Source organism: Vipera ursinii (assembly GCF_947247035.1).
Source record: "Vipera ursinii genome assembly, chromosome: 3".
Classification (NCBI taxonomy): Eukaryota; Metazoa; Chordata; class Lepidosauria; order Squamata; family Viperidae; genus Vipera; species Vipera ursinii.
Genome location: NC_139516.1, coordinates 70,102,755 through 70,119,509, shown reverse-complemented (window position 1 = coordinate 70,119,509; position 16,755 = coordinate 70,102,755). Strand labels below are relative to the sequence as shown.

Below are 16,755 nucleotides of genomic sequence, written 5' to 3'. Positions count from 1 at the left end.
GCCCTTTCCCGAAGGACTCAGGGTAGTTTACAGGGAATTTAAAAGAAAGTCAATACAAACGTTAAAACTAATTAAAAAAGATTAAATAGAACCCTGAGAAAATTAAAACCCAGTTAAAATTAAAATTAAAAAATTCTCAGCCTGGGCCAGAGAGCTCGAAGAGCCAGGTCTTCAGGTCCCGGCAGAATGAACGGAGGTTGGGGGCAGTCCTAAGCTCCGCAGGCAGCTGGTTCCACAGGGCAGGCGCACCCACTGAGAAGGCCCTACCCCTGGGTGTTACCTGCCGGCAGTCTTTAACCGGCGGCACCCTGAGGAGACCCTCCCTGTGGGAGCGCACTGGACGAAGGGAACTTGATGCTGGTAGCAGGTGTTCCCTCAAATATCCCGGACCCTCGCCATTTAGGGCTTTATAGGTCATCACCAGCACCTTGAATCTCACCCGAAGGGCAACTGGAAGCCAATGCAGCTCGCGGAGTAGAGGTATTACATGGGAGTATCGGGAAACCCCCATCACAGCTCGCGCGGCTGCATTCTGCACCAGCTGAAGCCTCCGGGTGGTCCTCAAGGGCAGCCCCATGTAGAGAGCGTTGCAGTAGTCTAAACGGGAGGTCACGAGCGCGTGAGTGACTGCGTAGGGCATCTCGGTCCAGGTAGGGTCGCAACTGGCGCACCAGGGTGGGGAAAAAGTTCTGATGCATCACGTGACATCGCAAGTTTGACATGTCTGATCTACAGACATGGACTGTAACTGTCTTAAAGTCTAATGTTAAAAAATTCTGGTGCTAGTAATCTTAAGGCATGTGACATACCCCTGTACTGAAGCACATTCTCCCTGTATTCACTTCCTAAATTTAATGATACACTATTGCAGGGGTAGGCAACCTCGGCTCTTTTAGGACTCGTGGACTTCAATTCCCAGAATTCCTGAGCATTGCTGGCTCAGGAATTCTGGGAGTTGAAGTCCACGAGTCCTAAAAGAGCCGAGGTTGCCTGCCCCTGTACTATTGTATCTGCATCTTGTAGAACAGCTAAAACAACTTTCTCCCTATCTGGTGACTGGTCCGTGTTTTCCCAACATACTGTATTTGAAAAGTAACAAGTTGAAGAAATCTGTTTTAGAGCATTCAAAAGGTTATAGATCCATCTATTTGCCATAACTATAGCCGATAACAAATTTACCAACTGTGGAAAGATGCATTGAGGCACTCATTTCTTTCTCAGGTAGACTTTAGTAACTAAACTTAAAGTGAACATTTCATGTGAATTCAGAGAAATGTTTTAAAAACTGAGTCAACTTGATACCATTGCTAGAATTGTCCTAGATAGGTAGACAGACAAACATATAGAGTCAAGAAGAATATTGGGTGCGTCTGTCCCATCCCTGGTACCTCTATATATGGTGGTGGTGGTATGCAGCTTCCATCAGTGCAAGGTCTGTATCGGCCTTTGTGGCATGTCAAGTAGCTGGAGACAGGGATCATTTTAGGAGGCATTTACCTGAATATTACATAAAGCTTATTGGAGCAATTGAGGAAAATGGAAGAGTTTTTGATAGCATTACTATTTTTTTCAGGATAATCTTTGCTCTTGGAATCTCTATGACTTTCATAAACATTCCAGTAGAGTGGTTTTCTATTGGTTTTGACTGGACTTGGATGCTGCTTTTTGGAGATATTCGTCAAGGGGTCTTCTATGCTATGCTCTTGTCTTTTTGGATCATCTTCTGTGGAGAGCATATGATGGTAGGTGCTCTCATATGAGTTCGTGAATATACTGTTCCAGGATTTTCCCTCCATGGTCCATTGTTATATATTTTAGGGTTTGTTTTCATTCTGCAGAGCAAGTCCCCACTTTCTAGCGTTCTCATCACTCTCAGAAAATAAGCCATAAGTTGAGCTGGTTGGAGATTAGGAGAACTGTAGTCTTATTACAACCGAAAGTTGTGAACGTAGGAAAGGCTTTATTATCAAAATGTATGCCAAATTAATGATTTATGAGTGGTAAGATTTTATATAAATGAGTGCTGGAAAATGAGATTCAAGATCCTATAATTTTTATATTGTTTGAATCAACATGGGCTGTAATTGGCTAAAGCTGACAAAAAAGCTCCATCATTGCACTTCCTTCTGGAAATCAACGTGTACAGGGTTGTTGGGGGTGGGGAGCTACTCCACAGTCTTATTTAGCATTACTAAGGCAGATGATACCACTCTAATAACAGAAAGTGAAGAGGAACTAAAGAGCTTCTTGTTGCAAGTGAAGAAGGAGAGTGCAAAAGTTGGCTTGAAACTAAACATTAAGAAAACCAAGATCATGGCATCCGGCCCTCTCAATTCTTGGCAAATAGATGGGGAAGAAATGGAGGTAGTGACAGATTTTATTTTCCTGGGCTCTAAGATCACCGCAGACGGGGACTGCAGCCAAGAAATTAAAAGACGCTTGCTCCTCGGGAGGAAAGCCATGGCAAATCTAGACAGCACACTAAAAAGCAGAGACATCACCCTGTCAACAAAAGTGCATATAGCCAAGGCTATGGTCTTCCCAGATGCAATGTATGGCTGTGAAAGTTGGACCATAAGAAAGGCTGAGTGCCAAAGAATTGAAGCCTTTGAACTATGGTGCTGGAGAAGACTCCTGCGAGTTCCTTGGACTGCAAGGTGATCAAACCGGTCAGTCCTAGAGGAGATCAACCCTGACTGCTCTTTAGAAGGCCAGATCCTGAAGCTAAAACTCAAATACTTTGGCCACCTAATGAGAAGGAAGGATTCACTGGAGAAGAGCCTAATGCTGGGAAAGATTGAGGGCAAGAGAAGAAGGGGACGACAGAGAATGAGGTGGCTGGATGGAGTCACTGAAGCAGTAGGCATGAGCCTAGATGGACTCCAGAAGATGGTAGAGGACAGGAAGGCCTGGAGGAACGTTGTCCATGTGGTTGCAATGGGTTGGACACGACTTCGCAATTAATAACAACAAAGCATGACAGTTTACATTTTATGGTAAGATGTATCAATGGCTTGACTGTTATGGTTTAAGACTACAAATTCTTTGCCATTGCTACCATCCTAATTATACCTGCGAAATCAATATATTTTATTTTTGTCTAATAATTTTATTGTCTTCTTATTTAATCTGTTTTAGGATCAGAATGAACGAAATCGTTTTGCAGCCTACTGGAAACAAGTTGGGCCAATAGCTGTAGGCGCTTTCTGTTTGTTTGTCTTCGACATGTGCGAGAGGTAATTAGAATTTCTTCTTTTTCATAGCTTTTGTCACTTAGTTTTACTGTGGATGTTAATTTTTAAAAAAAAAACAACTTGCACAGTGAGGGGAAAAATTATTTCATCCCTTGCTGATTTTGTCCATTTGCCCACTGACAAAGAAATGATCAGTCTATAATTTTAATGCAGGTTTATTTTAACAGTAAGAGACAGGATAACAACAAAAAATTCCAGAAAAGCACCTTTCAAAAAAAGTTATAAATTGATTGGCATTTTAATGAGTAAAATAAGTATTTGATCCCCTATCAATCAGCAAGATTTCTGGCTCCCAGGTGTCTTTTATACAGGTAAGGAACTGAGATTAGGAGCACTTTCTTAAAGGGAGTGCTCCTAATCTCAGCTTGTTACCTGTATAAAAGATACCTGTCCACAGAAGCAATCAATCAATCAGATTCCAAACTCTCCATCATGGGCAAGACCAAAGAGCTGTCCAAGGATGTCAGGAATAAGATTGTAGAGTAGACCTACAAAAGGATGGAATGTGCTACAAAATGATCGCCAAGCAGCTTGGTGAGAAGGTGACAACAGTTGGTACAATTATTCGCAAATGGAAAAAACACAAAATACTGTAACTGTCAATCTCCCTTGGTCTGGGACTCCATGCAAGATCTCGCCTCGTGGAGTTTCAATGATCATGAGAACAATGACAAATCAGCCCAGAACTACACGGGAGGATCTTGTCAATGATCTCAAGGCAGCTGGGACCATAGTCACCAAGAAAATAATTGGTAACACACTACGCCGTGAAGGACTGAAATCCTGCAGTGCCCTCAAGGTACCCCTGCTCAAGAAAGCAGATGTACAGGCCCGTCTGCAGTTTGCCAATAAACATCTGAATAATTCAGAGGAGAACTGGGTGAATGTTTTGTAGTCAGCTGAGACCAAAATCAAACTCTTTGGCATCAACTCAACTTGCCATGTTTGGAGGAGGAGGAATGCTGCCTATGAACCCAAGAACAACCCCACTGTCAAACATGGAGGTGGAAACATTATCCTTTGTGGGTATTTTTCTGCTAAGGGGACAGGACAACTTCACTGCATTAAAGGGACGATGGACAGGGCCATGTACTGTCAAATCTTGGGTAAAAACTTCCTTTTCTCAGCCAGGGCATTGAAAATAGGTCGTGGATGGGTATTCCAGCAAGACAATGACCCAAAATACATTAAGGTCCTGGAGTGGCCTAGCCAGTCTTCAGACCTTAAACCCATAGAAAATCTGTGGAGGGAGCTGAAGGTTCAAGCTGCCAAACGTCAGCCTCGAAACCTTAATGACTTGGGGAGGATCTCCAAAGAGGAATGGGACATAATCCCTCCTGAGATGTGTGCAAACCTGGTGGCTAACTTCAAGAAACGTCTGGCCTCTGATTGCCAACAAGGGCTTTGCCACCAAGTACTAAGTCATGTTTTGCAAAGAGGTCAAATACTTATTTCACTCATTAAAATGCAAATCAATTTATAACTTTTTTTGAAATGCGTTTTGCTGGATTTTTTTTCTGTTGTTATCCTGTCTCTCACTGTTAAAATTAAACCCACCATTACAATTATAGACTGATCATTTCTTTGTCAGCGGGCAAACGTACATAATCAGCAGGGGATCAAATACTTTTTCCCTCACTGTAGTCCTCAACATACGACCATAATGGAGCCTGCCCGTTACAGTCATAAAATATACATTTTTCTTTTATACAAAGAAAATGTTTGTAAGAAAGAAAATATATTTTCAAACTTGTTGGATAGTACTTAAAGAGAGTAGTACCCAGCCTAAAAATCTTTTCCTCGTCATAAGTAAATATAAACAGCATAGTAACTTTCTCTTCCGATGTAACACCAATAGGCTTTGAATAAGAGCAGAAAAGCAGAGGATTGGATCATAACATCACACATTTTGTTACTCCAAGTTAGGGAAGAGAGAAAAAGAGTAGAGACTTACAGTTATTATATTTTGCTGGTTCATTGTTTCTGCTAGTTTCTCCCCAGGTTGTTTGATACAAATGAACAAAAAAAAAGAATTTGAATCAAGCTAATAATAAAACCATTCTGTTATTCTTATCTGCAATGTGAAAAGCATGGAAATAAACAGTTGAGCATTTCTGGTTAAAGCAGTTAAATGAACATCAATCCTCCCCTTCCTAAAGCTTACAAGGGTTCGTTCTTTAGACATTGTTCCTCAATACTTGCTTTGTTTTACACATGCTGTGTGCATAATTTGACCTACTGACTTTCTTTCCAGAGGAGTACAATTAAAAAATCCATTCTATAGTATCTGGGCTACAGATGTTGGCACAGAGTTGGCTGTATCCTTTGCATTTTACTTCATTCAGAACCATTTGTTATCTTTATTCTTGCACCCAAAGCCTCTGAAATTTTGGGAAGATGACGTTAATAAGCTGATAAGGGTGTTTTGTTTTTTTTCATTTAAAATTCATGGAGAGTTTAAGCATCCTTAAATTTCGTGAATTTAAAGTAATCCATATACACGGGGATGGTCTTTTTCAAAGTTTACTTTCTGTGGATGTCATTTAGAGCAAGTATGTGTAACATTGATTCAAGGGCTGCCTTACTTTTCCTCCCTTACCATTATGGCATAGGATTAACCTTGGGTTTATACTTGTCCATAGTCAGGTATATTTTTTTGTTCATGAAGTCCAAAGCCTTCCCAGATTCAGACATTAGGATACGGAAGCTGAAATCACCCAACACCAAACGCTGAGGGCTAAACTCCAGTGCTTGAGTAGGATTCCCACGATCCAACTGAACACATATACATTTAAAGACCAATATCTCACAAGCAGCTGTCACGGTCATAGGCAATTCTATAGATCAGTGCTTCCACCTGCTGGTTTGGCATGAAGGTTGCTGTAAGTCACAAAATCCAGAAGGATGGAATTCTAAGAGGGTGTGACATTGCCACCCTTACGCAACCAGGTTTTAGTAATGTGTAAGCTGCCAGGTCTGCCTCTTCATCCACTTTCAAGTCATCAGTGAACAAGGTCCTATCCTAGAGGAACCTGGAATTTTTTGTATCAGCCTGAGGCCAGAGGTTGATCCAGCAGAGATCCAGCTTAAGAATGAGACCACAGGTTGGACTTGTAGAAATATAAAAGCTTTTTGGATTAAAATTTGGTGGAACATTCAAAAGATTTTTAAGAGAAAGATTAAGTTTTCTCCGCAATTGTTTTTATTGGGTATTGTTGTAGATTGTGATGTTAAAGAAACCAATTTGATGTTGAATATGATAACAGCAGCACGGTTACTGGTGGGACAATATTGTAAGAAGGATAGTTTGCCTACTATAGAAGAATGAGTGTTTAAAGTTTCGAATCTTGCAGAAATGTCTAAGATTTCTGCTTACTTGAAAGATCATTCACAGGAAAGATATATTTCAGTTTGGAGGAGATGGATAGAGTATATTCAGAATAAATATGGGACTAAATAGTTCCATTTAGCTTATGAGTAGATTTTAGAGGGATATTGTTATTGATCTTAGTGTTGGTACTTTGTATGTAGTTATGTTAAAGGGGAGTTAAAGCACATTATGAATTTGGTTAATTGTATATTATGCAACATTTTTATTTAGAATATGATTATTATAACTATAATCCAGTATTTAGCTCTGGGAAGTGGGGGGGGAGTGGGCGGGTTTGGGGTGGGGGGGATTTGGGGATATATTGTAAAATCTTGCTTTTGTAAAACTCTTTAATAAAAAAAAAGAATGAGACCACAGGAGAGACTCAGAAACTGGTACCAAGCTACTGGTTCTCCTTTAAATGGAATGATTTATCGGTGCCCTCCCCCACATCCCCTGATCCTTACTACTTGATAAGCTCACTTTCCCCGTCAATATCAGTATAACATGGGATATCGGGTTGATCCCCAACCTCCTTTTATCCCCTTAAATACATTCCCCTCCTTGCTCAGAAAGTCAGCAGTCTGATAAAGGTGCGCACACCAGCCTTTTCTTCTGTCTCCCACGCCCATCACATTTATCAGTTTCCTAAATTCATGCAGTGGCAGGAGCCATCCCTGAGTACTCTCTCACTATAGATAGTCCTTGCTTAATAACTTGCCACGTTAAAGCAACTATTTGAAGTTATGATAGTGCTGAAAAAGTAACTTTACGACAAGTCCTCATACTTAAAACTGTCTCAGCATCCCCCCACTGTCACATGTTGTTGACATTCAGGCACTTTGAAACCAGCAGCCATTTAGGAGTGTCACGTCCCCATGGTTACGTGATCACCATGTGCATGCTTTACAACTGGTCAGATCAGCGGAGAAGCCAGCAGTAAAACCATACGTTGTGGTGTGATGTCTCGCTTAAAGTCCTGCTTAACAACCACAGGAACTACCTGCAGTCTTAGAAGAATATTTTCTCCAGCCAGCATGGCTTCTTCTTTCACTTTAAACCAGGGCCATCCTCAAGCTTCCAACCTCTTACCCTGAATGCTACATAAAGCCAGGTACATACTGGTACATGCAAATACAAATTTTATTCTCAAACTGTTCCAGTTAGGACACTGGCATCCCTGAAGGGCCTCCTGTCTGACCTATCCTCTCACATATCAGGACTTAGCTGGCCATTCTCCCTTCCAATACCAGAGCCTTCCCAAATCTTACCACTCTTTTGTCAGCAACTGGTCAGATACCTTCTTACAATCCTCCATTGTCAACCCTGGTGAAGGAGAGCCCGAGATCTCCATTCCGCATCTCCTCCTCTGCTGAGTTTCTTTCCCATTAATGCTAAATGTGAAGGTGATGAAATAATGTTAAGTTACAAGGCCATGGCAGCTCAAGCCTCTTAACAAGCTTTTGCTGAGGTTTCAAGATAGTTGCTTTTTACCCAGGATTTTTGTATGGAACACAAATGGATGCCTGTTGAATTGTCTCACGAAGGACGAGAGGGAGACCGTAGGCAAAGTTCAGACGTTTATTTAGTTCAGCTCCGGACAGCTGACAGGCAACACAAACCGGCTTTTATAGAGAACTGTCAAACATGACAACCAATCAGTGAACCGTGCTTTCCCGCTGCTAGGGCGGCAGCCAATAGTCCTGCGGCAGTCTGACGGCTCTGGGGCTGTTGTCGGCTGCTAGGGAATCCTCTCAGCTGAGCGGCCGGCTCAGCTGGAGGACCTGATTGGGGACTGCCGTGCTGACAGCTCCGGCGGCTGTCAGCTGGATCGGACTTGGCGCGTGCATGTTTGCTCTCGGCAGTTCTTTTGACAGCTGTCACTGTCAATGGCTGCCTGCGGGTTTTGCGCACATGCGTTGTTTCTTCCGGCAGCCTTTTGACAGCTGTCAACTGTCACCGGCTGCCGGGTCGGGGTTTCCCCAAGATGTTTGAAGGCTCCTGGGGGTTTGGTATGTATCACCTGTAGTAATAGTAGTAGTAGTAGTAATAGTAATAATAATAAGAAGTAGTAGTTAGAAGGGACCTTGGAGATCATCTAGTCCAGACATGTCAAACACAAGGCCCGGGGGCCGGATCCGGCCCGCGAAGTGGTTTCATGTGGCCCGTGAAGCCATCCTGGAAACAGTGAGGAAACGGCCCCCACTGCCTTGGCCCTGGCCCAGAGACCCTCCTGCCAGAGACCCTCAGATCTGTCCCAGTCCTGCTCAGGCCCCCATAGGCACCCTTGATGCGAATGATGTAGAGCTGGCCATGCCCACCCAGTAGGCCATATGCACTCTAGCCACACCCACCCAGTAGGCCACGCCCACCCTGGCCATACCCACCTGGCCCCCTGAGGGCAACTGCAATGCTGATGCGGCCCTCAATGAAATTGAGTTTGACACCCCTGATCTAGTCCAACCCCCTGCTCAGGCAGGAAACCCTATACCATTTCAGACAAATAGCTGTCCAGTCTCTTCTTAAAAACTTCTACTGTTGGAGCTTTCCCTGCTTCTGGAGGCAGGTTGTTCCACTGATTAATTGTTCTAACTGTCAGATGTCAACGCTGCTAACATTGAATGTTCTTGCTTGACAAGAGATGAAGAAGCAGCTATTTCTTATGTTAAACTTGTGTATTGCTTTAAGAGATAGGGTTAAGGCTGGGAAGAGGGAGGAGGAAGATTGTACCTGAAGGCCATATGAAATTAAAGAAGATAAGAACTTGGCGGGTTGTCTTAAGGGAAGGAAAACTGATTCTTTAAATTAATTGGAGAATATGATTAATGACAAAATTAGAAAGGTGGAGAATTGTGTTTAATATATTGTGCAAGGGGGCGGAGATTTCAGATTCCAGCTTCCTTCGAGCAAGCGCCGGTGTATTAGGCTAAATAAAGGACTTTTAAGGTAAACAATGCCTCAGAGTCACTTGAAAAGACCATACATTGGAAACTTGACATCAGGAAATTTCTCCTTAGTTCTAGGTTGCTTCTCTCCTTGACTAGTTTCCATCCGTTGCTTCTTGTTCTGCCTTAAGGCGCTTTGGAGAATAGCTTGACTCCCTCTTCCTTGTGGCAGCCCCTGGGATATTGGAACTCCTTGTTTTAGCCTATGTATTTATTTAACTTTATTGGCTGCCCAACCCCAGTGAACTCTGAGGGGGTGTAGAAAACTAGGGGGAAAAACATAGAAACAGCTGAAAACATAAAATCAGATAGACCGACTAGAGTAAAATGACTCAATAACCCAGGGTTTTTCAACCTTTTCACCCATTGTACCACTTTTAGGATATGGCAGCATCCGAGTACCACCAGTCGCCTAGCAAGGTGTCAAAAACTTGATGACTAAAAAAAAAGTAAAAATGTGATGAAGTACAGGTAGTCCTCAACTTACTACAGTTCGCTTAGTGACTGTTTGAAGTTACAATGAAAAGTGCCCCCAAGCCACAGCCGAGCAAGACACCTGCCTGCCCGCCCAGCGGCGCTCTTCCTCCTGTCTGATGTTTTCATTGTTGCCAGCATTTCTGTTGAGGATTGGCAGCAGGGGTGAGGTGGGGGGGGTGTTTGATTTTTATTTTTCCCCCTCTGCTGAGTGGTTGCAGCAGGTTTTGGTCCCTTCACATGACCCTGGGATACTGTGACCGTCATAAATATGAATCAGTTGCCAAGCATCTGAATTAAATCACAAGACCCTGGAGATGCTGCAACATTCCAGCTGATAGGTGCTTCTTCAGGGCTCAGCAAAAGCGCCAGGATCAGCGCCAAGCTCCGGCTGGATCCTGGTGCCGATCCTGGCACTTCCGCTGAGCCCTGATAGCCCTGCAGCTTCAGCCATCTCTCATTCAGGCTTGTGCAGTGCTGCCACCGATTCAGCTCATTCCCCTCCCCCGCTACCACTTTTCTAGGATGGTCATGTGCCACCTGCCAGGTGCCAATGTACCACAGATGGTACCCCTGCCACTGGTTGAAAAGCCCTGCAATAACCGACAAACGACACAGTGCAAAATAATGGCCTTTAGCAAATAACAAGCATCCATCCCAGGCACTACCCAAGTCCTAAAAGATATTGCTTCATGGAGGGGACCTGGAGCCTACCCACTCGGCTGGAATATACTGGGTGGGCAGAAATGATTGGAGGCATTAATAACATGATGAGCTAGCTGAACAGCAGCATATTTCTTACGGGCTAACCTCCAAGTTTATTTTAGCAAATATCAAGTGTGACAGATGCAATATTTCTTACTGTGCTTATATTTAAGAGCAGAATAGGAATCTGCAAACAAGATGCCAAATGAACTACCTATTTCTATTTCTGCCTTTACTGATTCCCTTAACTTTACCACTTAAGATGGCATTTATTATTGTTGCCGGAATCTGCCTCTGCCTCTACTTCTTGTTCCTGTGTTTTATGGTATTTCAAGTGTTCAGAAATATCAGTGGCAAACAATCCAGCCTACCAGCAATGAATAAAGCCCGCAGGCTTCATTATGAGGTAAGGAATCCATAGGATGTTGGGGTAATTGTGTTTTAAAACAATGCCAGTTCCTGTTGGTATTCCAGCAAGGCCATTATGGGGAACCTAGGGACCCTACAACATTGATTATGTTAATGAGGGTAAACTGAAATTTTGCCTCTCAAGTCCTCCCTTGAGCTATGCACATTCCCTCCCACCCCCAGGACTGTATAAAAAGAGGCAGTCTTTTTCTATAGAGAAGGGTAGAGAAAGTTGCTTCTCTCAAGGACCAGAGCAGGTAGCAAACAGATTCCCTTCTGATTGTCTGGCCCCTCCTTAACAAAAGGGTAACCAATATTGTGAAATATTGTGCCTTGTATTTCAAGGCCTTCACTTGTATATCTGCAACTGCATAGCAAAACCAACCAAGGGAATAGTAGCAGATGGGATTTTTCCCCTCTTACTTTGTCAGTTTTGAGTCCTACCACTATGTGACAAAAGAGTTAGCTCCTGTCACTTGCCCCAGCTCCTGCCAACCTAAGCAGTTTGAAAGCATGTAAATTCAAGTAGATAAATAGGTACCACTTTAATGGGAAAGTAACAATGTTCAGTGTTTTATCATACATTTTGCACCATAGCGTGATGTGATGCTGGCAACATGACTCTGAAAATGTCTCCAGACAGCTCTGGCTCAATAACTTAAAGAAACAGAGATGAGCATCACCCCTAAAGCAGAGTAAAACCCACAGGGACTTATTCTCTACTATATAGGATTTCTTCTTCAGAATCTTCTATTTGGAATATTTCAGTATTTTTTGTTGTTTCTCTTTCTCACACACAGGGACTGATTTTTCGGTTCAAATTCTTGATGCTGATCACATTAGCTTGTGCTGCCATGACAGTAATATTTTTCATTTTCAGTCAGGTGAGAAATCTAAAATGACTACTGAAAATTTATACAATTATTGCTATATAGTAGTAATGTGTTCTGCTATTTTGTTTTTTTTTATATCTTGAAGCAATGTATCAACAAAGGTTCTTTTCATAGCTTTATTTCATCACTGGGGGGAAAGAGGAAGCATCAAAGATCTCTTTCCCTGATTTAACATTAAGCCCAGCTGCTTTTCTTGTTGTTGGCTCATTGCAGATAGGGAGAGCATCCCGTTAAAACCATGCAGTGGAGTGAAGGCCAGAAATAGATGTTTTGGGGGATGAGGAAGTCCTATCGGAGATGAAAATCATTGACTTTGTTCGCTGATTGTCTGTCTGTGCTTACTTTACGCTTATGTCTTCACTGCTGGATTACATATCAACTTTTCATCCTGTTTAGGTGACTGAAGGTCACTGGAAATGGGGCAACTTTACATTTCATTGGAACAGTGCCTTTTTCACAGGGATTTATGGAATGTGGAACCTTTATGTCTTTGCCCTGATGTTCCTGTATGCACCTTCCCATAAAAACTACGGTGAAGATGAGTCAAATGGTGAGATGCAGTTTCCTGCACTGTACTAAAACTAATCAGTCAATTAGAAGATCCCTAGCATTATACGCATAGTTCTGTTGATTATGGGTTTGATCTGCTAATAAATACCCTGAGGTAGTGTGGTTGATTTGATTTCATTGATATGGCCAGCCATTTGCGTGGCCTGAGCAGGAAATGATATAATAATAAATGTAATCATAAAAAAGCCAAAAGTAACATAGATTACTTCATAGGTTCAGCTAATCTCCTGGCCCCTGGGCCTGAGAGAACAGTAAGAAGGGCTTTCTGAAAAAGGTAAAGGAAGTTTAGATTGTGAAAATATGTACTAAGGAAGGAATGGAAAAGAGATTTCTGGATCTGAGAACTGATTTTTTCCCCATTTTGATTATACACAGTACAACCGATCTGTAACAGCTTGTTGCACAAACCTGAATCAAAGTAAACCCTGTACTAGATCCTGAATTAATTGAAAGATTATTCTCAGTTTCTTTATATCCTGAGATTTATACACACTTATTAAATGCAAGTCCCACTGCACAATGTTTATTTTTAATTAAAAAAGGTCCTATTGCACAATGTTTATTTTCATTTCCATTTGTGTGCTTACACACAGACACACACACACACACACACACGTACAGCTCTGCTTGTTGTTAAAAAGAAGGTACTGATATGCAGGTTCTGAGGTTTTGCTGGTAAAAAATACAGGAAACCAGAAGTTGCCTTCAAGCTTTACGTTTTTATTCAGCTGAACAAAAAGACGGGCTCCTTTAAATGAGAGCAGCCCCGAAAGACAACAAATCCTTGTATTTATTCTTTCTGGTTACATAAGCAAGCCATCCAGCAAAGCTGACACGCATATGGTAAAGATTTCACCCAGTAAGTCTGGCACACTGTAGATAAGAGAGCAGAAGTAACAAAGAGGTTCCCTTTTGGGTGTTTCCCTAAAGATATCGTATGTTCTTGGGTGAGTTAGGACATTGAGTATTTTCCTTGTTGGCCTTTCATGACCCTGCATCCAGGACTTTGCAAGAACCCAAAGACAGTAGGGCCATCTGCATATTCACAGTTGATATTTCCTATACTGTCCCCTAATTCCGGGTCAACATAATCCCCCCTTTCATACTTAGAGCAGTGCATGAAAGTATGAACACGGGATAGGCTTCTGTAGTATACAGGCCACATTGTTGAGGACAGGCAGAGGTGAATAGGAGCAAGCAGTGAATGACACAACAGGATACAAGAACAAGGACTACTACAAACAGAGTACCAAGAATAATTCCCTAAACCATCCCCATACAGCATCAGTAGAAATTTTCTGATTTTTAGGGTAATTCCTAATTCCTTCCTCCATGAGATGAATGGTATTCTTGTGTTGGATAATATGAACAGAGGGAAAGATAATCCCGATGGTACATGTACCAGATCAGTAAGCTGGCAAAGACTTACAGGCAAACTGATCACAAAAGAACCACCAGTCCAAATGATTAGCAAGATAAATGCCTGGTTCGCCTTCCAATCCCTTAGGCATATAAGCTCTTAACACCAGACATATAAGTCATGAGTCCCATTGCTGCATACGAACTACAAAGAGCAGAGGGGACCTTCTTGTAGTCAAGGCCAAAGGTCAGGTAGATCTGCCCAGCCAGAAAATAAACTGCTGTAATAGTTTATACACAATTATGATCACTATCCAGTTGGGGAAGAAAAGTTGCTGGATTGAACCTGCTACTGCACTCTATATGAATTTGTGAGTTGTCAAGGAGTGCTATCTAATACAGTCCCAGTCAGGAGGCTGTAAGCCAATGCCCCCCCCCCGATGCTAACAAATCCTGGATGGAATGGGGTGATTCCACTGTGATAGGAGCCCCAAAGGTTAATTGTTCAGCAGCCCCAATAGAAGAATGGCACTGCAGCCACCCAAAGGCATGCTGGCCATCCTTGAGCAGAAGTGAGTATTTTCCTTGCTGGCCTTTCATGACCCTGCATCCAGGACTTTGCAAGAACCCAAAGGCAGTAGGGCCATCTGCACGTTCACAATTGATATTTCCTATACTGTCCCCTAATTCCGGGTCAACAGTATTATTACTGAACAAATATGTGGATGCATACACAAAGTGGAGAAATAGCCCATTCCCCCATTTTATTAGTGGAAACCATGTCCATTCATGCAACTTCTCCATTGCTTACTTCTTTTTAAATGCTGGGGTAATTTTGCAATAAAACTCATCATGGTAACACATTCATCTCAAATGCAGTTTTGTGTTTTCAGGTGATTTGGGAGTTAATACTGGAGAAGAACTTCAGCTCACTACTACTATCACTCATGTGGATGGACCAACCCAGGTTTACAAATTGGCTCGCAAGGAAGCCCAGGAATAATCACTTCAGCACAATTTTACTTGTGCCTAAATACAAATTACACAGCATGATGGTAGTATTTTCTTGCAAGGATTTGTTTGGAATCATCTGAAGGGTGCATTGCAGAAAATAATGAAAATGGTGACTATCTGGCAAGAACTAATGAGATGCTTATTATCAGTGTATCTTTCTTGGGGAGAAACGTCTGTCAAGTTTGAATTCTTTTAATTCTTTGTCTTGAGCAATGTTCCCCAATCTCAAAATATGTTGGGTGCACAATTCCCACAGCCAGCTTGACTAACCAGTTTGGGAAAGACTGGTCTTGAGTATTAGCACCAGGAATGAGGTGGGAGGAGTGGTTACTCCATAAGTATTTCCTCCATACCTTTTGGGTGCATTTCACTATGAACAATGGCTGCTGCTGCTGCTATGGATGTTCTTGGGAAACTAATTGGAATACGTTAAGTGCTTCCTAAGTCGAGGTTTTATACAACACTCGCAGTGCATATGTCTGGAACCAGTTTAGTTATTTGCATCATATGTAGCCAGTTCAATATTTACATACTTTAATGAATGTGTTCATGACTTTTTTTATAGTCTAGTGTAACACTGCCTTTTTTAAAGTTTGGTACAAAAAGAGGACATTTAGAAACCTCTGTTGACGTATGAATATGTGTCCCGAACTCTTAACAAGTCCTTTTGATGTAGATATCTTTTTATATACTTTAAGAATTCTTGTTTACTTATATATAATTCCATAGAACTGAATGGGGTGTGCAAGCGTGTATGTATGTTTTAAAATCTTATTTTCTTTCTTTTTAAAAAAATGTTCTAAGTAGCCCTGGGGACCACTGTACTTCATCGTTTTGTACTACAAATAAAGTATAAAAATATGGTTTTTGTGTTGACTGAAATTGGTTAAAAAAAATCAAGATATTGCTGCTGTATTTTAATCTGTCATCCTCAGTGTGCTTCGTTAGAAATAGTAAACATAACTGGGATAATGCTGACATCTATTGGATACCAAATGCTCTCTCGTGAACCATAATTACTCTTAACAGTTGAAAATCTAGTATAAGCAAATGAGTGGAATAAGATCTATATCTGAGAAACAAAGATAGTAAAATATTCCAAACAACCAGAATAAAATATGACATGCCTATAAGTATCATTTGGAGCAAAAAGCCAAGAAGGAATGTCTGAACAGATGCTATTCCTCTCCTCTGTTTTACATAGCCCTCTGCAAAGACTGGATTCAATGCTGTTGAAATTGTGTAGATTGGAAAAAATGGGGCTTCCCGAGTACAGAATCAGCCCAAAAAGGAAATGGGGTTCTGTTTGGAACATGGAAACCAATATTAGTAGTTGTGGCTCTTGTTTATATAATGATGAGCATGTGCAAGATAATGCTTAAGAGATGATAGCTTTCATATAAACTATTCACAAAGCTTCCCATTTTAGGCAATTTCTAGAAGTGGTTTGAGGATGGATGCTTTTTCTTTGTTTCTCCTTCAATAACAAACTTGGATATAGAAATTGAGTAGGCAAAGGTCTTCTCATGGAGATCATGGATCTATGAAAAATAGTATAATGCTTAGGAACTTCCATGAACCACACAATGTCTTCTGGATTTGTTGGAATATATCCTCACCATCTTTAGCTGAGTAGATGTAGGCATCAAGTTTGGAGAACTTGGCTCATAGTTGGTGGCTGAAAAATGCATTTAACAAAATTGCAGAGGGCAGGGAAATAATCCAGATTTGATATTATTTTGGAGATTTGGATATGTCCATTC

At 41.7% G+C, this 16,755-nt stretch overlaps 1 protein-coding gene across 1 annotated transcript in view; it reads left to right on the top strand.

Moving 5' to 3' along the window:
* The window catches only part of WLS (Wnt ligand secretion mediator), a 43,264-nt gene extending 27,375 nt beyond the window's left edge, over nucleotides 1-15,889 (top strand). The window contains exons 6-12 of the mRNA XM_083361121.1: nucleotides 1,574-1,742; nucleotides 3,139-3,236; nucleotides 5,509-5,572; nucleotides 11,011-11,154; nucleotides 11,957-12,040; nucleotides 12,446-12,599; nucleotides 14,872-15,889. Of these exons, the coding sequence (XP_083217247.1) occupies nucleotides 1,574-1,742; nucleotides 3,139-3,236; nucleotides 5,509-5,572; nucleotides 11,011-11,154; nucleotides 11,957-12,040; nucleotides 12,446-12,599; nucleotides 14,872-14,981 (823 nt within the window). The 3' untranslated portion in view covers nucleotides 14,982-15,889. The remainder of the gene's footprint in view (nucleotides 1-1,573; nucleotides 1,743-3,138; nucleotides 3,237-5,508; nucleotides 5,573-11,010; nucleotides 11,155-11,956; nucleotides 12,041-12,445; nucleotides 12,600-14,871) is intronic.
* The last annotated feature ends 866 nt before the right edge of the window (nucleotides 15,890-16,755 follow it).